The sequence below is a fragment of the Rhagoletis pomonella genome, unplaced genomic scaffold (genome assembly GCF_013731165.1).
Source record: "Rhagoletis pomonella isolate Grant_MI unplaced genomic scaffold, Rhpom_1.0 Rhpom_scaffold_00003, whole genome shotgun sequence".
Taxonomy (NCBI): domain Eukaryota; kingdom Metazoa; phylum Arthropoda; class Insecta; order Diptera; family Tephritidae; genus Rhagoletis; species Rhagoletis pomonella.
Window position 1 is genome coordinate 78,613,229 of NW_023458557.1, and position 23,374 is coordinate 78,636,602.

A 23,374-nucleotide genomic window follows, 5' to 3' on the forward strand; every position below is an offset into this window, starting at 1 on the left:
TAGGCTTTTTCCAATAATCAGTTGTACCTTTGCTAGTACATAGTTTTTTTTTTTTTTTAAAGAGAAAAATTGACAGTTAGGACTTTTTCGATACCGAAAAATATTAAAATAAACGTAAAATATAGAAATCTAAAATAAGAAATAGATACATTTAAGGTCCTTCTGTCTCGCTAAACATCCGGTATTTCTATTGGATCATATTGAATTTTTGATCAGCCGGAAACACACAAGATTTTCTTGGCAAGTTTGGCCATTGTATTTCAGACCTAGAGAAGAGATGAAAAGTATACCACCAGCGTGGGACGTGGATGATACCTGTGGTGACCATATGTGGTCTCCGTAAGTTGTGGCTGCAAACAGTCCCACCAGGGCTCATAAACCTTTATTTCATCCATGGTTTTCATGAACCGTAGATTAGATTAGATTTAGGAGAGCAGGCCACTTAATCACCGTGATAGAGAACGATGTATTTTAACCAGGGACCGAACATAACAGTTATTGATGAAAACTGTCATGGAAAAATTCACTATGAAGGAAATGTTCTACAACTAAGTGAAGCGTACCAATCGATTTCGTTTTGCACCTAGACTCAAATTTGAAAATAAATTTTTATTTGCAAAATAACAATTATTTTTGATTTTTATATTATATGGCTTAGATAACAGTTATTGAAGAGTTTTATTTATAAAAGTCATCAATAAAAATCAGTCAGTGACTTTTACTTTTAAAAGTCATTAATATAAATCAGTCACCGACTTTAATTTTTTAAATCAATCGTATAAAAGTCATTAACATTTTTCGCAGTTAAGAAGGTCTTGGAAAACAAAAGTTTACTACGACTTATTCAAATGACTTTTATAAGTATGATTGAAAAAATAGAGATCAGTGACTGATATTTATTTATGACTTTTATAAATAAAAGTATTCGATAACTGTTATTTAAGACATATAATTTAAAAATCAAAAATAACTGTTATTTGCAGATTATTTAAATAAAAATCAAAAATAATTGATATTTTCGACTTATAAAATAAAAGTCAGAAATAACGGTTATTTAAAGAGTAATTAAATTAAAGTCAAAAAATAATGTTAAAGAGTGATTTTTGTAATAAAAATTGTAACTGTTACGGTCCCTGATTTTAACTAACCTATTTCATTAACAAACCTCGCGAGTTCCCTCGACTGAATGCCATTTATGTCATGTGCTTCTAGATATGGTAAGTCTAGGAAGCGAAATCTGATTCAGGTAAAAGCTTTGCAGTGGTACTCTACAATGGTCAGTATGAAGGCCCTTCACAATTCTTACATCGTGCCTGATAAGATGAAGAAGGGCTTTATTTCTCCTTGCTGATACTTAGCCTGTCTATTACCTTCCGTATTCGTCCAGTAAAGTACCTACTAATTCGGTCGCTTCAAAGGCTCGTGCTTCGCGAATTTATCAGGCAGTCTTCGACTCTGAATTCCTCGTCAGCTAAGTTCAGGCTTATTCCATTAAGCAGTAGAATTCATCCTAAAAAAATGTTACCAGATTCACAATTTAACTGTAAATTACAGTTTTTAGACAAGCTAGCACTTGTTTAAATAACCTTCTAGTATAAATTACAGTTTTTTCGAAATTTCAGATTTGAACGAATAAATTAAAATTTCTCTTTAGGTGTTTTTGTAAGTCAAATTATAAGATAGAAGGGCACAAGAAAGGAGCAACGTTTCCTGACTTGAAACAAATGTTTTCAGCTGTCCTTTGCATTCCGGTCGCCACAGCAAATGCAGAAAAAATATTTGCCCAACAAAAATTAAAAAGAAGCAATTTACGAAAAAAATGAAACTGAATTTCATTAAAAGAATTTATTAAAATTTGACATTTTATAAAGTCTATTTTTGTTAAATTAAGTATAATTTAGAAGCTTTATTTATTTATTTATTCAATTATGTTTAATAACATTATCAAATCTTTTTTTTAACTCTTCTTATTTGAAGGTTGCAGTTGTTTGTTCGAAAATACAGTTTTTTTTCGGAAACTTACAGTTTGTAGAAAAAAAAATCTGGCAACATTGGCCTCAAATTACATTCGGCCACAATCTTTGAAGGAGTTTAAGCGGTTTCCGAGTTCCCATTGAAAAGCCATTATCATTGTATCTTAAGCAGAAAAGCATCTGAAGTAACCCTCCAGATACTAGCCGGTTCCAGTTGCATTTTCAGTCCCAGAGCAGTCAATATAAGAAGAACGCTTTTATCGTGGTCCCCAAGTGAGTATCTTCTGTCTGTTTAGCATAGTAACTATGGTATTGGCCATAGTTCTACGCCTTCATACTACAACAGAGAACGTGGCCTGTCTGACTAAAGCAGTGTGTACCCGATGTACCACCGCTGGTCTCAGACCCGGAGTTTTACTCCAGATTCTCTGACATTGTCAAATTTTATGGTATACATATGTACATACTACTTATTTATGCACCAAATGATCGAACAAGTGCTAGCTGAGTTGTTTAATCGAAATTAAGGCGGCTTTGAACTTTGAAGATCGTCAACGGATATCTATACATATTTATGCATGCATACTTATTCATACTCATATGTTTGCACTTGAATAAATTAGCATGTAATTTCCTTTGAGGCTCACAAATTCACAAAAGACACATTACACTTGTTTAAAATTTGCATTCACATGTAAATATCTAATTATAGTGGACACTTTTCGGTTTTAAGTTTGTCAAATCGTATATTAGATTCAAAAAAGCAATTGCTGACATTTCAAAGCATAACTCCATTAGATTGATGTTGATGATTTGAATGGATATCAGGTGTTATACACATAATACAATTAACAATGCAATCTTTAGCGAGCTCTCAAAACTGAACAAATCCCAATTTTCTTTACCCGTTTGTTTTCTAACTGGTCATTGATTGATCGGAATCCATGTACTATAGCTGAAAATCAACTCATTCCGCTTCTGTAGCAGCTGCATGGGGGGATTATGGGGTGGCATCATCTCAACGACTGTTACTCAGCTGTCAAGGTTTTGCACGCTTAAGCTTTAAGCATTTTGGTTCTTACTTATTTTTCAGATTGGATGTGCTTTCGGGCGTAGAGATTAGCAGCTTGCAGAGCTTTGTTGCTTCTCATCTGATTGCATTGAAATTCTGTTGAGTTATTGCCAGGATAACCAAAATTGTAATGTACACTTAAAACATTTTTTCGAAAATTTCCGAATAAAACGCTATAAGTCACGAAAAATACCGAAATATTTAGAAAATGTTGAGAAAATTCTAAAAAAAAATCTAGAAAATCTTAAGTCTTTAATTAACGAGTACATTTAATCGAAAAAAAATTTAAAGTGTATGTACTTCGATGTATTATGGCCGAAAAATTCAAAAAGGTTTGAATACAAGTAAATTTTCCGAATTATGAAATTAAATACAATCAAAATATTAAAGACCATTTAGTAAGCATTATTTACAAAAATTAAAATAAAAAGTAGTTTTTACTAGGCACCTTTACACCTGCTGCTGTCCCTAATGAATTTCAGAACAATTTTACACCTGGTTTTTGTTGAACTTATCCGAATTATAAATCAATTACTATGGAGAAACCAGTTGGATCATATGAAAAATATCGAACTCTAGTGAAAGCTCCACTGCGAACTTACGAGCGTATTTGCAAATGCATTGCGGAAAGAGACAACGACTCTGACAATGGTTCAAGTCTTTCCAGTGATTTTGATACTCAAGCAAAAAGTAGACAAGGCAGGGATTATAAATTAGAAATGAATTGGAGAAGCAAAGTTGCGAAAAATTTCCATATTTGTTTAAACTTCCCAGAAGAGATACCCCCTCTTCAAAATTGGTTCATTTAAAAAATCTATTTTAATGTCCAACATGGCGAAAAACTTTTCAAAAATCTATTCAATTCGCTGGAAACTTGTTTTTTTGGGGTCAATGATTATGACTCCTTTAAAATTCAAAATGGAAATTTTTGTTTTTAATTTATTGAACTCGCCTTTAGGATCCGGCATTTTGAGTGAAAAACAATTAGTTATCAAACTAGTAAGCACTGGTCCCAAAACCCCGAGTAACAAATTTTAAGTAAATCCAATAATTTTTCAAAACTTTGTCCGCCATCCTGAATCCGATATATTGAATTTCAAAAACCGCCACTCATCATTTAAAAGTTAATATTTTTAGCGAATTTTCAAAAAACATAAGCGATTTTTTAACTGAGTAACAAATATCAAGTGAATTCAATTATTTTCGAAAACTTTATCCGCCATATTGGATTAAAAGTTACCATTTTTCCCGAATTTTCAAGAATTAATTATTAAGCTAATATATTTACCGATTTTTCAAGTATATAACCGATTTTTTTAATTGAATTAATTTTGGGGCGAGGATAAATGAATGTTCATAAATTTATGCCCCATTGTGGATCCGCCATTTAAAATTCTAGAAAATTTATTATCGTATTGGCAATCAACGGCCCTAAAAACATCCGAGTAACAAATTTCAAGTGAATCCAATCATTTTTCAAAACTTGGTCCGTCATATTGGATTTCCAAAAAAAACGCCACTCATCATTTAAAAGTAAATATTTTTATCGAATTTTCAACATTGTAACCGATTTTGTTTTTAACGCATCCAATTTTGGAGCTTCATTTCACGAAGAATGCCTTATCAATTATTGATTTGTCCCATTTAAGGGAGTACCCGTCGACTTTAGATACATATTTCGATAAAAACATTTTAACTACGCCAACATTGCTTAAAATTTCTAGAAAATAGGCAGCTATTAAATTTGTGAGTAAGATCCGTTACTTTTAATACGCCCTGAATTTTATCTGTTTTTTTCTTTTATTTTATTATATTTTCTTTTTTCATTTTACATTTTTATTCATTTTACATTTCTATTAATTTTATCACACATGCTTCCTCACCCTTTTTAAATTTGACAGAGTAAGTTCCGATGATCCAATTTATTTGTGTAAAAAATTTGGCGTCTTCACTTTAGTCAAATCCTTCCAGCTTCCAATTTTGTATACCTTAGCTAATATTCAAGGCATGCGCCAACACTCTTCCTTTCGGAAATCAAATCAAGCAACACTCAGACGCGATTATTTTCACGCAATTCTCACTTCGGCACATTTGTTTATAATGATTGGTCCTTCACCTTGAACGTAAGCTCGTAAAGAGCAACCAATAATTCACTTTTGTAGACGATATTTAAAACACGTGATCGCGTTGCTAAGAACGCTACTAAGAATTATTTCGGTTCGAATTGGTAAGCAAACTGACAAACCACAACGGTCAACGTTTCAACGAAGACTAGCCAAGCTAAAGATCGCTAACAGGCAATAGCATTCTTCTAAGCTTCGTAGCGCACGATCAATAACACCAACAGCAGCAGCCAACCAAGTAACCGCAAAGAGAACTTAGCCAGGCTAATAATTTCGCTCTTGACTAACTACAATATATATAAACAGATGTATGTATGTTCGGATGTACGTATGTATGTATGTATGTAGTAAAAAGCCTACACACAGGTACCTGATGTGTGCCTCATAGTGTGTAATTTAAATCGAGCTAAACGTATCACACTGCTCCATTGATGTTGCTGTGAGTAGCGTGTGAGCAACACGATCACCTCAGGAGTAGCAGCAGCAGCAGCAGCAACACAAAACCAGCAGAAAGTGAGTTGCCAGTAATACTACGCCCACGTCGAAACATTGCTTACGACTTTGTTACATATTTAGTGAGTGAATTCGTATGCGCTGGTTGCAGGGATTTTACGTGCTTGTATGTATGTCGGCAGTAGTGTTTTTCCAGTGCCACTATACACCTCAGATATGTTGCAGAATACAAACTAAAATTCAAGTACACTGAGCCAAAAGCACAATGGTTATTTTAACCAAGTTATGGTTTGATTTTTCTTTTCATGGTTAATACGCCGATTGTAAGCAATGTGATTCATGTTGAACATTTGATAACAAATTCGTATGTATGGCATTGGCTGAACGTGCAGAGGTGCTTGCTTTTATTTGTTGGCTTCCAGCAGTACGAATGCCGTCAGAGGGTTACATAATTTTTATTTATTTTTCTGTTTTTGGTTTTTCTTAATTACGAAAAAGCCTCTGTGAATTGCATAACCAAATCAAACGACGAAGAAAATTGATACAAGTTAAACATTTGAAGGTAGATTTATGTATAAAGCGGCTGTAGCTGAGTGTGCAGAGATGTATGCTTTTGTTCAAATCTCGTCAGAGGCAACTTGTTAAAATTATAATAAAAAATTTTGTTTTGTATCTCCGAGTTATGAAAAAGCACCTGTGAAGGGCAGAACGAATTCAAACGAAAAAATCTACAACCAAAAGTTTGGTTAATGTAAACAAAAGTGTGGTGTGTGGTTATTATTACCAGAGCATTGTTGAAAATCTCAACCAAGACATTGTTAATATTAACCAAAAATCAAGTTTGAATTTGGTAATATTAACCAATTTTTTTCGTGTATTTTTTCTCAGTGTAAGATTAATTCGCTTTCAGTTAGATTGATGATTGCCTGGAGGAATGATGAACTAGCAATATTACATCATGCCCTCCTATCAAATCTAATTTCTAAAACAAACTCCTTATTCGTTGATAGTAGCATTTGACGGTAGCTACTTGCCAACAAGCAAGCTTTTTCAAGACTTTGGCTGGTTAATGTAAAAGTTAAGACACATATTTCTTTTTTTTATTTCCAGACCTGACAAATCCAACCAGGTTTTTACTCACATGAAGTCATGTGGTACAGCAGCAGCCTCTAAAATAGAGGTCCGTCCAGAGTTGAAGTAAGATTGTACTATCAGGAAGCTTCCGTTAACTTAAAGTTTAGGCTTCCGGATTTTTGAAGCGCATTTGAAGCAGCTGCGGCTGCTATAAAGGAGACTGTGAAATGGCTACGTAATACAGTTTAAAAGGCTTCATACCAACTCTGATAGCCAAGCGGAAATCAGGTAATCTCTAGCATAGCTTATGGTACGATCACAACTGGTAGCCTAAGATCACTTCCATGCCGACTAGGGTTCCAGGGCACAGTGACATAGTAGTAAACTGCGCGGCTGCTGAATTGGCTTCGCGGGGCACCCTCGAGGCTACATCTCCTGACGGGGGAGTATATAGCAGTTCGTGTAGCCACCTCCAGACCACTCTTTAATAGATGGACCTTTAGTCGATTCAACGAGAGTTGGGCGAAAAACCCGACAAATTTTCAAAGTCCTCCTAGGCTGTCGTCGACCGGCTGAGTGCAAACTCTCGGCCATAATAGAAGTCCTAATTGGACAATGCTTTCTCAAGCCTAAGATTCGAACATTTAAACGCTAACAACTTCATTTCCTGCAGTTTGTGTGCTAGAAAAATGTCTATTAAGTTGTAATACAATGGACCAAACATAAAATGTCTAAGTGAGTTTTTATAGGATGGTCCCTAGCTACCAGTATAAATAAAATCGAAAAAAGTCAGCGTGGTCCTTCCATTATGTCCATGGGCGGTTTTTCCTTCTCTGTCTTACCATCGTCGCCGAGTCGAAGGTTGTATTTTTATGCCCTAAACTATGTCCATGTCGTTTAAAAGCTCGTACGGTTCGTTAGTCCATTTCCTTCGGTACCCGTCGCCATAGGCCATAGGATAGTAGCCTAGAATAGCTCTCTGAATAGACCTCAAAGCCCTCTCATCTTTGTTCAACATCTTCCATGTTTCTGCGCTATTTAAAAGAACGGGCATGGTTAGAGATTTGTAGAGCGTAATTTTTGTTTGTCGTGAATGGCTCTGTTTTTCAGTTGCCTACCGAGCCCAAAGTAGCACCTGTTGGCGAGAGTTATTCTTCACTGGACCTCTGGGCTGACAAGTAACCTAGGTAGAGAAAGTGCTACACAACTTCAATGGCAAAAGGCGAGCACCTTTTTTGTGTTGCCAGGAGGCACTTTGTCTTCTCCTCGTTCTCCACTAGATCTACCTCGTTCGTTTCTTTTTCTGAACTGGAAAATGCTGTGCGGACGCCAGTGGGTATCAGGCCGACGTTGTCTATATCATTTTCATACGTCAGCAGCCCCCGTTTTCATATTATTATTTTTTTTTTCTTGTTTAAAATTAAATAGATTCTCCAAAACTAACATCGTTATCAGTTTCCATGCTGACACGTAAGTAAACAAGTAAACAGATTAAGTTTATAAATCCAAATATGTATGCGCCAACAACACCTTTACATGATTGTTAACATATTCCAGTTTTAGACGATGCCTCAGGATGCTATCAAAGCTATCAAAGACGAAACTATGCATTGGATTTCAATTCGATTAGAAATAACTTAATTACATTTATCGATTTTTTTTTCGTATTTTATTATGAATAAATTAAATTAAGTTCAAGCTTAAACTAAACATCTCCAGCAAACAGCTACTACAATACAGGCATGCATACGTACATACATACAAATGTATGTATGTACTTCTTAACACTACATACTTAATTAGCATAACTCAGTAGGCATCTTCAGCAGCATATCCAATAACAGTGAATATCTGTATTTACATAATTTCCTTAACCCGCAACTAGCATGCAAACAATATAATTAAGTTTGAGCAAAAGTATAATTAGCGGTCATATAAAAGAGACCCTATGCATACATGGCTGCCCAATCGAATGGACGACGGCACTTCGATTAAACATTTCTTATTTACATACATACATTGAAGGTACAAAATAACTTAATTACACACAAATGTGCGAGTAAAATTTTCCCCTTTTTCTTTGGTTATTAGCAAACTCAGTTTTTCAGTCATAAGAGTACATATCACGTGCTCAGGTTACTTGTTGCGTCTTGGTAGTATTCGCTAGATCAATGGGGTCACTGAAAATAAAATTGAAAAGGAGGATAAAGAATGTTTTCAGTTTAATAAAATTTTTATAAAAAAAAAAAGTTGTGTGTGGATCCACTGTGTGACTGAAGTCAAAATTCTTCTTCTATTACGTTGCATTGAAAAATTATCTTAAACTTTATTTTAATGTACCTAAATGTCAATCTCAATTTCAATTTATATCTCAATCTTAATCTTAATCCTAATTCTAATCCTAAACTTAACCTTAACCTTAATCCTAAAATTAATCTTAATTTTAATTTTAATTTTAACCTTAATTTTAATCATAATTTTTATATGGCTCTTGATCTTAATTTCATTCTCAATTTTAATCTTAATCTCGATCTCAATCTTAATCCTAATCATAATTTTAATCTTAATCTTAATATTTTTCTTGCTTTTAATCTTAATTTCAATCCTAATTTCAATCTTGATCTTAATTCCAATCTCAAACTTAATCTCAATCCCAGTCTTAATTTTAATTTTAACCTAAACCTTAATCCTAATCATAATCTTAATCTTAATCCTAATTTTGATCTTGATCTTGATCTTGATCTTAATTTCAATATCAATCTTAATCTCAATATCAATCTTAATCTCAATCTCAATCTTAATCTTAATCCTAACCTTAATCTTAATCATAATCTTAATGTTTATCTTAATCTTGATCTTGATCTTAATCTTAACCTAAGTCTTAATCATAATCATAATCTGTATTCTAATCTCAATCTTAATCTTTACCTTAATCGTAATTTTTATCTTAACCTCAATCTGTATCTCAATCTTAATCTAAATTTTTATATGGCTCTTGATCTTAATCTCATTCTGAATCTTAATCTTAACCTTAATCTTTATCACAATTTTAATATTAATCTTAATCTTATTCTTGCTTTTAATCCTAACTTTGATCTTGACCTTAATTTCAATCTCAAACTTAAACTTAACCTCAGTGTTAATCTCAATATTAACCTTAATCTTAATCATGATCTTAATCTTAATCCTAATTTTTATATTTATCTTGGTCTTAACTTCAATCTCAATCTCAATCTTAATTTTAATCTTCACCTTAACCTTAATCTTAATCATAATTTTAATGTTAATATTAATCTTGATCTTAATCTTAACAAAGAAGAAAATTGTCATTTCAAAAAAGTCGAGTTTTAACCAACCTTATGCAAATCTTTGGCGGCTTTTCAGTTTCCATATCTTCTGTTATTTTCGATATAGTGAATATGTCATTGGAGATATTCGTGCTTTGTGTGGCATTGCTTGTGTCACCAGAGCTGCCATTGATTACTGCCGGTATTGTTACAATGGTGCGGCTACTACCGTTACGTTCTTTCATGGCCATTCGGCCACCACTGGAGAGTGAAGTGTGACGATTATTAACGGACTATAAGTATAAAAATTTGTCTTTAATCTGGTACTCACATTTTCATTTCAGAAATCCCACTCACCGTATTATTATTCGTTTTGCCACGTATATTGAATACCCCATAGACCAATGGATTCATACACGAATTCGTGCAAGCGAATATGAAAAGTATTTTACGCAACAAAGGATTTACATTATAAGCCGAATGTTTATCAATCCAAAACCACATACAGATGATGTAGTATGGGGTCCAACAAATTACAAAAACAATCACAATTGTAATAGTCATTTTGAGTGTACGCTTCTTGGCGCGTCCCAAAACATCATCATTTGAGCGTCGGAATCGGGCAAAACCTACGAACAAAAAAATTTCGAAATTAATTTATAAATATGTATTTCACATCTATTTAGTTATCAAATGCTTTATGCTAACCATTTTTGTCATCACCCTTAACCATGCGCTTACTCTTGCGATAGATCTCCAAGTAGATCCTGCCATAACAATATATGAAAGTTATCAGCGGAAAGGTATACATGGCGCACATAGTTGAGATCTGATAGATCATTTTTTGTAGTTCGGTGGGAAAGGAATGAAATGTGACGCACTGGTAGTAACCTGTCACTTTGGGATGCTGTTCCAAATGGAATACGAATGCCTGTAAAATAGAATGAAAATCAAATTTGTCAAAATGTAGTTTTAAGTAAAACAAAAAGTTAAATAATAAAATAAACAATGCACTGAAGATGGCACAACGCACATTTTTTTATCACGAGCGTCCACTGTTTTAAGGCAAGAACAATTTTTCATTCAATCAGACCTTTACACTGACCTTCAAAAATAAAATTTTAGATTTTTTGTATTTTTTTTTACCTAAAACGTTTTTCGGTTTTTGCGACCGTGAAAAGGATTATTTGACGCAAGAACAGCAAAAATATGTATTCCAAACCTTTTAAAAAATTCCGTTGCGTACTATTTTTAGGAAAAAAATAAATCAATTGAAAACCTTCTATTTTTTAAGCTCAAGGTTTTTTATCCAACGAAACTAATTTTCCTGAATTCTCCATCTCAGAAGCTTTAAAATACCTTATATATTTTTCGTGCTCTTAATCTTAATCTTAATCGCACGTCACTAAAATGTCATTTTATTAAGAAACAGAAAATAATTTGCATCAAATAATAAAATTCTTACAATTATATATAGATATAATTAGATATAAAAAATTAAATCTCAAAATAACCGTTATAATATGATAAAAAAATTAAAATCAAAATTGTATCGATAAAATACAAATCCAAAAATAAACAGTAAATTTAACCGTTTATCGGAAAAATAGAAGTCCCATTTTAACTGTTAATTTATGATTTTTATTTTAAAGATCTTCACTGTTACCGTGGAGACTCCTCAGATTCGGACACGCAAAAGTTCTTGAAACTCTACCGCATAATCTACGACAGTTAGATTATACCACTCCTCTACTCTGTTTAGACAACAAAATCTCCACAAGAATCCCAGAGCGGAAGGAATGGGAAGGGACCACAGGGTATACGGCCATATATACAGATGGCTTCAAGCTTAAAAAAAGAGTCGGTAGCGGGATTTACTCTAATGAACTCTTGCAGCGTCTTTTAGGCAGAGCTAAATGCCATGATGGAGGCGGCTCGGTGGTTCATAACCTCCGCCCCTCCAGAACGGGCTATCGCTATCCAGGCTGCTATCAAATCTCTCAAACCTAACAGAACAACGTCCAAAGTAGCCAAAGACGGCAGGAAGATTCTCAACCTGCTGACATCAAAAACCTCCTTAACTGTTGTATGGGCCCTGGACATAGGGACATTCCTGGCCACCGCCTAGCCAACGAGCTGGCAAGGGAATATCTGAAAGTCAATTCTGCTCAGAATTCGGACATACCTCTAACCTCCTGCAAACACAGACTAAAGGCTGAACTCATCGAGGAGGTAAACACCAGATGGGCTGTGGAAACCACCTGCCATACTACCAGGCGAATTTGGCCAAAGATTGATGTAAGGCGATCCATAGCTCTTAGTAGTCGGGGTAATCACAGGACACTGCCTGATGGGCACACACGGTAAAAGGTTAGGATACCCCACCAACGATTTTTTTGTCGCAGTTGCAGGGACGAGGAGGAGCAGGAGACCATCGAACACTATATCTGCCATTGGCCCGCCCTGGGCAACACGCGCAACTAACTCTTCAATAAGTACTTTTTGGATTGTTTAACCGGCCTCGACTTTTTCAATTATTAAGGGAGGGATAGAAACCAATGGCTTCGGCCAGTGGTATCACAACGGACTTTCCAGCCTACGTGTGCTCCGTGCTAACCTAACCTAATCGTTACGGTGCTCCCTTTAAATCCCTGCTATAGCAGCTGAAGCAACGAGGTAGGTACTTAGAATAATCTGCTCAGTTGGCTTGCCTTTGCGAGGGTGATCTTTGGTTTAGTGGCTTGAGGTAGATTTTAGTACACATGTAGTGATTCTCCAACCTCTTACCCATGTTCGCCACGAACGACGTGAACCGGTTTTCAACCGAACCGGTTTTGAATTAATTAACTAAACCATTAACCGAGCAAAACTTTGCACAAATGTTTGACCGGAAAGGTCATTTTGACCAATTTTTAATAAACAAATTTTCCCCCATCATTTTTTTTTTGCTTTTGTTAAACATGGTAATACCAGTTTTTTTTTTATTATCAGAAATTTTTTTTTTACAACCTGTACCTGAATAAAAATAATACAAGTATACGTAGTTTTATTATTCCCGAACCGTTTAGCCAAACCAAAACCCCGGTTGAAAGACAAAAAAAAAACCGTTTTGACAAACCAATCCATAGGTTCAAATACGGCTCGAACCGCTTACCAAGACGACCAAATTTTGCTTCCAATTCAGCACCCTGATCGTCACGCCGCTACATGATCCCACAATTATTTATTTTTTTCATAGAAATACTAACAAAACCATATATCGATACCTGAGTGGAAGATCGACCTATCTCGGCAGCCAGTTCTAAAACGATCTATCTAAGAAAACTTTTTTCAAGAACGCCCTATTTCAGAATTTGGTTGAAGAACGCCCTATTTCACGATTCAAAAACGCCCTATCTCAGCACATTTTCAAGTGAGATAGGGCGTTCTTCAACAAAATTCTGAGATAGGGTGTTTTTCAATAAAATTCTGAAATTGGACGTTCTTGAAGAGTTTTTCTGACATAGGGCGTTTTCGAACTGGCCGCCGAAATAGGTTGATCTTCCGCTCAGGTGTCGATATGTATGTCCAAATTTCAAACTGTGTAGAAAAATTCCACAAAATTTTAAAATAACAACAAGAATTTTTAGAAAAATTCTAAGTATGCAGTTTCATAGCCCATAAAGGCCCATAAAGATTCAAATGGCTCAGAATTCGCGTTGATTTTTGTAAATTTTTTTGTCATATAAAACACATTTTTTAACATACTTTACACTCAGCAAAAAAAAAATTAATAATCAACGTTAATTCTTAACCACTTGAAACTGGAACTGTATTGAGCTAGAATTTAATGGACTATAAAGCTACATACTTAACATTTTTTTTTTTTAATAAAAAGTTTGTTGTATTTTTTTTAATTTCCAAAATTTTTTACAAAGTTTCAAATTTGGACTTATATGGCTTTTGTTAGATTATGAGCTGTATAATGTTTATAAAAATAAACATTAAATAAACAAAAGAAAAATAGCTAAAACTGGTAAAAATGTCGTGTACCTATTAAACTGTGCGACAAAAACAAAAAAAAAAAAAAATTTAAACACATGAAGCAATCAATATACTCATAAACAGTGGTAAAACTGCGTTTTTTTAGTTTGTCTCTCTGACGTCCAGATTTTTTAAAAGGACTGTTGTTTCAAAGATATGATTAATTCCTAAAATTTTTTTAAAAAATTCATGCCCATGTAGAAAAACAGTAGGGGTACCAAATGAAAGAGAAAACTCTGTGGAATAAAAAAAATTCAATTTTTTTTGTTCACAAGTGTGATCACAAATGTGAATAGATATTGAAAATGTACTTTTAATTGGTTTAATTTTTTTAAGCGAATAAAGTTAGCAGGAGGAAATTCGAGGATGTGGGCGAGTGCATATTAGTAGTCCTTAACATATAATGTTTTCGCAAATAATTATTGCAAAATTTCAGGGATATTCAATGATAAAACGCTAAGAGGATATTTTTAATACCTTAACACACAAAATTTAATCGAAATTAATTCTACAGAATTTTCTCTTTAATTTGATAGTCATGCTGTTTTCCTACATAGCACTAAATTTTTTTATAATATTTTGAAGTAATCATATTTTTCAAATTTCAAAGTCCTTTAAAAAAAAAAAACCAGGCGTCAGAGAAAAAAACTAAAAAGGCAGTTTTACTATATTTGGCCCATGGTTTCGCGAATATACAAAATTTTTGTGTGTGTAAAATTTACTGTTGCACGGAGTTATTTTTCATATGAATATACATATGTACGTCTCAGTGTGCGTCGCTTTGTAGAGAGTTGCCGTCTTACCCAACTAACCTAACCTCTGATAACAATTAATTACCAATAACTATTGAAATTGATGAGTATCTTGTCGGAGGGTGGTGGGTTGAAATAAACCAAGCATCTGCTTCACAGCTACCCTCACAGCTCACAATCTAAGGTTTAGACAACTTGGAACACATTTTACACTTAATCATTTGAAGAGCTTTCAATCGTTTGCGATGCTTCATACAAATGTATCTCCCTCTGAGTAGTATCCATCCCAAGCTGGCTTACCTAAACTATTGCTCGTCTAATTTTTTTTTTTTCTATCGAGCCCTCCGAACTTACCTGCGGTGTACTGCATATCACTGATGCCACCCATGCAATTGCCAACATAATACGACCGCGACTTGTTGAAAATTTCAAAGGTTTCAATATGGCATAATATCTACATAAAGCAAAAATAATCATTAAATTATTATTATTTCTTTTTTATTGAAAATACGCGTGCCAACTCACCGATCTATTGATATGCTGACAAGCACAAAACTTGATAAATACAAGCCGAATACGCGGAAGAAGCTCATCAAACGGCAAACAAAATCGGTAGAACGCCATTGCACTGTATACGCCCACGCTATCTCCAGCGGCATTAATAGGAAAGTCACCATCAAATCAGCAATGGCCTTTTGACATGACAAGATTGTGATGCGACGTGATGCGATGCGAAGCGATGCGAAGGAAGCGCAGTAGACATTAGACGCGCGGAAGGTAGGCGGAAAGTCACCAAATCAGGCGGCAAGTCAGGCGAGTGATAAGAAAATACAAAGTAAGTGTTACTAATGAGATAAAGTACCTATGTACATATATATGTAGGCATGTACAATGTATGTACATAGTACATATGTATGTATGTTTGAGACGAAAAATACCGGATATATACATATAATATATTAGCACATATGTACATATGTACATATAAATATATGTTTGTGTATGTATGTAGCTGTATTCATATAAATAAATAAGCGTAGAAATATTGATAAATACATATGTATGTATGTATGTATGCTTGCTTCTAGTTTTGTTTTCCTAGTTGGCTAGTTAGGCTAAAATTTTTATTTTATTTTATTTTATTTTTTTTTTTTGCTTTTGTTACTTAATTTCCAAAATGAGTAATATTATTTTATGTATGTACATACATATGTAAGTATTTATAAAAATTTATTTACCAAATGCATCAACATAATATCGATGCGGGACGGACTGCGCGTACGATTGTGCCAACGTCGCTTCACAATCAAATACAACACTGTTGAGTTGCCAATGCTGGAGAGCACAAACAGGATGCTGTATGCAAAAATTGAAAGGTTTTCATTCAACACAACAATACATACAAAAAAAAAAAATAATGCTGTTTTAACTATGCGCTCTCACCTGTAAACTGTGATCGATAGGCGATGACCATCGTTGAAGATCATATCCTTGGAATAGTGCATTGTGCCATTTGTTTCGTTGACCACATTCGACCAATCCGGCATGATGCGATGATCGTAAATCTTTTCATTAACTTCATCTTCGGTTCGTGGCATTTTCATTGCACAAAAGTTTGTCTGGCTGATAATTGGCAAAATCTAAATAGTTTTATTATTCCCCTATTTATGTACATATGTATGTGCGCGTGCCCTGTGTAATGTATTCGTATTTGTGTAGTTGCTGGAATGTGTTTTGACCGCTACGCTACAAATATATAGGTAAACATTTACAAGTTTATACAATTGTATGTACATACATACATGTAAATATGTATGTTTTGTGCCAGACAGATACCATTTAATATTTATAAATTTAATCAAGTATATAAACAATTTATATGTGCATACGTGATATACCAACAATACATACACTAGGCACAATCGTAGTTCATAGGCCTTTGGGTGGGTGGCCGGCTGGCTGGTAATTGTTTTTATATGCATGCAAATGTTTGTATGTATTTGCATTGGCACATTAGTATACTAATACCTACATATTTATTGCGGTTAATTTGCGTTAGTGTGTTGAAAGCTGCCTGCGTTTGTGTTGTTGTGCGCAGGAGGTAGTGCAGATTAAAAATTTATTTGCATTAAATTTATTTCAAATCGTATTTTTGGTATAAATAAAGCAATTTTAGATCTTTGATTATATATATTTATAAATTGTTTATTCATCGTTTTCTTTGACGTAGTGCAAGAATGTAACTTCGAATATTTTTTAAACACCCTGCGGGCATGCAAATGTTGTTTGCGACAGTATTGCCGTCAAATGAACTACATACATATTTCCAGGCAGAGTAAAACCATAATAAAGTGGTTCAATATTCAACTTTGACGGATTTTTTCTTTTAGATATTTGTCAAAATTATTTTCTTTTTGTATTTTTCGTAGACGAGAGTTTAAATACGAGTATTATAGTGACCTTATTGTGTGGCTGAGGATTGTTTTTTTTTTTCTTAAATAATGGGAGTATCTGGTTAAAAAGAAAAACACTTGGAAAAATTTTTCGCAAAAAAAAATTCAAAAACATTGGTACAACAAATTTGTAGGGGAAAGTATTATAAAAAAAATTGATTTAAAAAAGTTAATACCTTATTTTTGGTATTACATACGTGTTAAAAAAAAATTTAAGAAAACTTTTAATACATTTTTTCGCTTCTTTAGGAAAGAAATTGTATCAACCAAAAAACAGATTTAAAAATGTAAAAAAAAAAATATTTTAAACCTTAAAAAATTTATTCAGAAAAAGTTTGTAATATTCTTTTTTTGGATTACGTATTTTGGGAAAGGATTTAAAAAAATGTAGTACATAGATTAATTTTTAAATATCGGTAGAAGAAAAGTTGTGGAAAAGAGACTGGAAAAATGATTCAGAAATATATAGCATTTTTTTTTATTATTTGTTAATGTTCTTTTTTGGTTAAACGAAAATTAGAAAAAAAATATGTACAAATATTTTACTGAGCTTGAGACCGTTTTACATTAAAAATTATGTGAAAAAACAACAATAATTTACACATAGTAGAATTATATTAGGCCGAAATAACAAAAAAATGGTGACCTTAAAGACGAGCACACCTTAAAGTTAAACATTTGGATGACCACCGGCTTGTGCGCTGGAGTTGCTGGTTCAAATCATAGTGAACTCTATGAAAAAGTCTGAGCAGTTGTGGTGATCTCCGAAATAGCGGCGGCTACAATTTCTACCATGTGTAAAATATTGCATTAAATTAAATTGTAAAACGGCTTGAAGCTTAATAAAATTTTCATATTGTATATAATTATTATTAAGCCAAAACTAACAAAAAACTATAAAAACAATTTTAAAAACATATTGATACAAAATTTTGAAGAGAAATTTTCAGTGAAAAATCAAAGAAAAGTTTATGAAATATTTCGTAATTTTTATATTGGTATTACGTATGCGTGTATATGTTTTTTTAGGAAAAAATTGTATACCTAATAAAACTTTCGGTATTTTTTTTTAATATCGGTATTAAGTTCTTGAGTGAAAGAATTTTTTAATATACATAAAAGAAAATTAGAAATACAAACAACTTTTTTATTGACTTTTTATGTGTATTTTTTGGAAATTTTTTTTTTGGATTTTTTTTAAAGAAAACTAGAAAACTCAATTTTTATTTTTTTTAATCAATTCGGCACGATTTTGTCCTAAGGGATCAAATTACTCAACAAATTAACACAAAAATAAAATATTAGTAGACTTTAAATGCGTTATAAATCCAAAATTTCTATGAGAATCGCACTTTATAAAGCTCTTTAAATCCATTTTAATTTTCATGAAGAAGGCCATTCGATTTCTAAAACTTTTTCTAATTTTTTTATTGTGATTCGATATTGTTGTAAATAAAAGATTTAAGAAAATTTTAAAGGTGTTATCAAAAAGCTAAACAAATAGATTAGCAAACTCTAAGTTTTTTTCGCTTTTTAAATATGTATGTTTGAAAATTTTCTTTGACAATCTTTTTTATCGCAATGATTTTCTTTTAACAATCTTTGAAAGACAAAAAAGTGTTTGTTTGGGTAAACAAGTTCGGAATATTCTCTTTGTTACAGCCAATTTAACGAAAGCAATTTAAGTGGAAAATTATTTTAATTTATCAAATTTTATATGGAAATTTACAAAAAATAAAAAATCATTTTCCATTTAAATTGCTGGTGAAACCGGCTGTACGTTAATTAATTTTTTTTCAAAAAGATGGGACGAAGTTCCTAATTAGATTCAGAAAAAATGTTTTTTTTTATCAAAATTACATGTTTGTGGAAAAAATTAAAAAAGTTTTTGTTTTTTTTTTTAATCGAGACAAAAGTTTAGGTGGCGAATTTTTCTTTATTTTAGATTTTTCTGATCGAATTAGATTTCGATTATTTTTCACATTTTGCTCATTGCTAATTTTCTTACAAGGTTAATTTTTGCCATTTTATTAAAAACTTAATTACTAGATTTTAATATCTTTGGAAGACATTTTGTAACTTTATTTTCAAAATCAAAGAGCCGGAAAGTTTTTTTGCAAGTTAATCAAAATAATTTTGAATAAATTTTAAAGGGCAGATGAGACAAACCACGCAATATAGATGTCTTAGCTTCGCTTCTTTGGGTCCCCAAGTCGAGAAATACCAGAGCTCCGAATTGTTCTACTCATAAATGGGCCAAGTTATCATATAGCGCAATTGATCACCAACGCTCAGATAACGGGACCGACTTTACTCACTTTTAAATGGCCGGGATGCGTTGTATCGGGAAGGTCTTTAAAAACCTGCGGGCGGATATAACCTGCAACTTCCAAAAATTCAGAAAACCCTCCTTAAAAACTATATGGAAGGGTTCGTTTAAAGGAGCTCTGTTGAACGGCATCAAATTTGGTAATTAACCGATTCATATATTAAATTAGTACTTTTTAATGTTGCATTGAACAGCAAAGCAAAACAGAATAACCATTTGATGTCAGATCTTTAAGGTTTTAGTTTTAAAATATCTTAAAAAGGAGTGTTAACTGTACCAAAAATTAAAGTTCAAATTAATCGAAATATGTATCACAATATCAGACGAAAAAGATTTAAGATGATTTTAGTTTGAAAATACTCTAGTAGAGGGATGCCACCTGTTTGAAAAGTCGAATTTTTACAAGTTATACAACTTGTGTATAAATAACTTATAACTGTATAAAATATTTAAGTACGAGGGATAAACCAATGAGTTTTAAGAAAGCTTTAGTTTTAAAATATATATAGGACTTTTCGCATAGGTGGAAACCCTAATAAAATATATGTACATATATGAGTTTTATTAGGTATACATATAGTGCCCGACATAATAGTAACGTCATCCTATATTGGCAAGTTTTGACTATTTATTTTTTTATTATTTAATTTGAGTGGTTATTTATAAAAATTTAGTTTACGCTATACAAAAAAAAAAAAAAACATACAATCCGAACGGTCCAGACCCACGGAAACCAGGATACAAATTCCTCTATTTAATTAGCCAGACAAGATTTTTGAATATGCATTGAGAATACAACGCAAACTCATAAATACATATTTATGTGTGAAAATTATATAATTCGATTAACAACAAATTAAAATTTCAATATCAATTAGAAAAGGAAATAGCGTGAACGGATAATGTACACAAACAAAAAATAAAAGAGTTTGCGTACACAAAAGATTAAAAATAGCTGCTAAGCGACAACTATTTATGTGCATATGTATGTATGTATGTAAATATACTGTTGTACGAATTGTTTCTTGTTTGCACAAATAAATTTGTAAATTGCTTATTTACTAATGGACAATATTTATTGAAATAGGCAGCACTTAATAGGAGGCAAAAAATTTGGTTCAGTGATAGTGTTTGAATTTTTGTGAGTATTGGTCTGATTATGGCAACTTAACGTAACTTACGGCTCTCTCTTAAAAATTCTGTTAAATGGGTGTTGCTTATAATTGAATAGCCGAAACTTAACGTAACTTAATGCCACGTCGAAATCTGTTTCATTTTGATTCTCTAAGTTCTACATTCCGTTAAGTTGAATTAAGTTGCCATAATCAGGCTTTATGTGTAGTAGCAAAATATGTGCAATGTATGTATGTATGGCATATTTTTACAAACACATACACATATAGTAAGTTGTTGGTGTTGATACGTGGGGAACATTTCTTGAAAATTAAGGCACGTGGAAAGTAACGTTGAATCCGAAGGAGAAGAGTGCCATGCCGCTGCTGCAGAGAAATATGCAGCATACAAAGGCACGCTGCAGTCAGTTGCGATGCAAGCGATCTAATAGCGATATCGGGAAAGAGAATGGAGAGAATACATTTTTTTTTTTCATTGAAAAGAAAAGAAGATGAGCCGGCAATGTTAGCTGGCAGGAGTGAAGCTCGGTATTTTTTTCAGAAAATAAGGCCGATAATGAGCCGATTATGGAAATTTGGTATCAACACTCTCAATGCTTTTTAATGGTAACACAGGAGGTTCAACTTTCTAAGCCAAATAGATCACTTCCTTCATCCGTATTTCAAAGGGAATGACTGTCTCACAGGCTAGTCCTGGACGAATGTGGTCAAGCTAATAAGCCAAACATTTTAAGGTTTTGCTTTTGCAGCTTACTTCCCTTCTCCGCAACCGCAATCGAAAATAGACTGCAGAGCCGCAACAAATTCTTCAAATTGCTAGCCGCTTGTGTGACCTTCGGGTACCCTGTCGTAAACTCTCTCTAAACTGCCTCGCGATACCTTCTGGTGACTTCTGGGTATCACTTACATGTCCAAACTCTGCTAAATAGATAGCATTATATTATGATTAAGCAGTTTCTGTTGGGATTTGACGCCTCTATGTCCGTTAGAAGACTAATTTCCTACCTGTGTGCCCAGAATTAACTTCGACATTACCAATCTATGTACATTCGTCCAATATGTGAAGATGCCCCGCACGATACTAACTACTTCTTCATATGTCCACTCAAACTAACTCTTCTAATAACCATCTCGCTATGGTAAAATTCCATTTAAATTGACCATTGCTGGACCCACGATTACATAAACTTGACGACAACACTTACTCAATTCATCTACTCAGGCCGGGTTTAGTAAAACACTACGACAACAACGAATAAGAGCAAAGACTCCCCTATACAGGGACAAACTTCACGTTCTTCCACATGGCCAAGACTTGGAACCAAGTTAGATTTTGAACCAGTGAGTTCAAGGAGATCGGAACTACCATTTTCTTCGAAAATTACTCTGATAATTCCGACATTATACAGTCCTCCAGTCGGAGATTGGAGGTATAGAAAAAGTAAAAGTAAGCTATAAATTGAATCGAATGCCGGCAGACGTTAATTTTTTTTACTTGGAAATCAATTACATACATTCCGCGCGCAGTACGAGTTCTTGTTTCTCCTATTAAAAAAAAAAAACAAAAAACATAATCGAAAGCTAGAAAATTAAAAAACAAAAATATTTATTAGAGAAATTCTTTTGCGCATAAAAACCAAATAAAAATATTTCTCCACCAATAAGCTCTTTCATTTGCTGATGTCGTTGACCGAAAAAAAAATTCTGATTCATGGAGTGTAAATAAATTTCTTGTGATTTATTCCATTTCAGTAGCTAAATTTCTTTTCTCTTCATTTTGGCATTCGTGTTTACATCACGAAATTTAGAAATACAAATATTTGCACTGGTGAACAAATATTTAACGGATTCAAATTGAACCCCAAAAATACAACTTCAACTCTCTTAATTTGTTCTATCTACAGCATATCGAGCCCTAACCGCCAAAATAACGTAAGCGACATTTTTTTTTCAAAATTTTGTTTTTGATGCTGAAATATTCCCAGAGTATCAAGATGCATTTGTGCATCAAAAATAAAATTTTGAAAAAAATTTCGCTTACGTTATTTTGGCGGTTAGGGCTCGACATGCCTGATTTCTACTTGGCATTAAATGACAAAAACTTTTAATGATAAATTTTGGCATTAAATGATACCCCACACACTGAATCAAAAATCCATCTCTGGATCAAAGAAAAACTTTCCTTACTTTAAGGTCGACAATTCTTCCGAATGAGTAAAAAATTCTCCCAAATGAGTAATTTTTCTTTGGAATGTGTAAAAACGTACACGAAAATATGGAACCGTGGATGTATTCTATCATTTTGATGATGATGGCATGGCCAGGAGCGATGTGAAAACGGCGTCTTGCTTTCCACCTCCAGAAAAGCTCCCAAACGCTATCTGTCCTTCTTGTTATAAATTTCAGTCTTGCCGAAATTATGCTATGTAAACATCTTACTTGTGCTGGTTTGACACTCCCTTGCAAAAGGTTGCATTTACGAAGGACGGAGAAAAGGGGAGGAATGAAATCTCTTGTTGCGAAAATGGTAGTAGAAAAGTACGCAAAGTAGGCAAATAATAGTGAAATTCCTTTTGTAAATTCTAATGTATTTGCAGGAAATCTGGCATTTTAAACGAAATTTGGAACGTAATATTGAAGTATCTATGTGAATTACGTAATTTATATGCTATTTAGCTGTATAAAAACTGTAAAATGACTCA

At 33.2% G+C, this 23,374-nt stretch overlaps 2 protein-coding genes across 7 annotated transcripts in view; both read right to left on the reverse strand.

Moving 5' to 3' along the window:
• The window catches only part of LOC118735590, a 76,339-nt gene that overhangs the window by 43,436 nt on the left and 9,529 nt on the right, over window positions 1–23,374 (reverse strand). Inside the window, exon 1 of one of the 2 annotated variants that reach the window (XM_036465421.1) lies at window positions 4,929–5,412. The exons of the other annotated variant lie outside the window; for it this stretch is intronic. The gene's annotated coding sequence lies outside the window, so the exon portion shown is untranslated. Of the gene's footprint in view, window positions 1–4,928; window positions 5,413–23,374 lie in introns of those variants that run through there. 2 annotated transcript variants of the gene reach the window in all.
• LOC118735587 (gonadotropin-releasing hormone receptor) overlaps window positions 8,346–23,374 on the reverse strand; it is a 47,709-nt gene continuing 32,680 nt past the window's right edge. For 4 of the 5 annotated variants that reach the window (XM_036465415.1, XM_036465416.1, XM_036465417.1 and 1 more), the window contains exons 2-9: window positions 16,201–16,503; window positions 15,996–16,113; window positions 15,283–15,449; window positions 15,112–15,211; window positions 10,691–10,913; window positions 10,340–10,611; window positions 10,052–10,275; window positions 8,346–8,875 (exon numbers count right to left, since the gene is read on the reverse strand). In XM_036465415.1, the coding sequence (XP_036321308.1) occupies window positions 8,827–8,875; window positions 10,052–10,275; window positions 10,340–10,611; window positions 10,691–10,913; window positions 15,112–15,211; window positions 15,283–15,449; window positions 15,996–16,113; window positions 16,201–16,361 (1,314 nt within the window). In that variant the 5' untranslated portion in view covers window positions 16,362–16,503 and the 3' untranslated portion in view covers window positions 8,346–8,826. Of the gene's footprint in view, window positions 8,876–10,051; window positions 10,276–10,313; window positions 10,612–10,690; window positions 10,914–15,111; window positions 15,212–15,282; window positions 15,450–15,995; window positions 16,114–16,200; window positions 16,504–23,374 lie in introns of all 5 variants that reach the window. The other variant, XM_036465418.1, reaches the window with a different exon arrangement.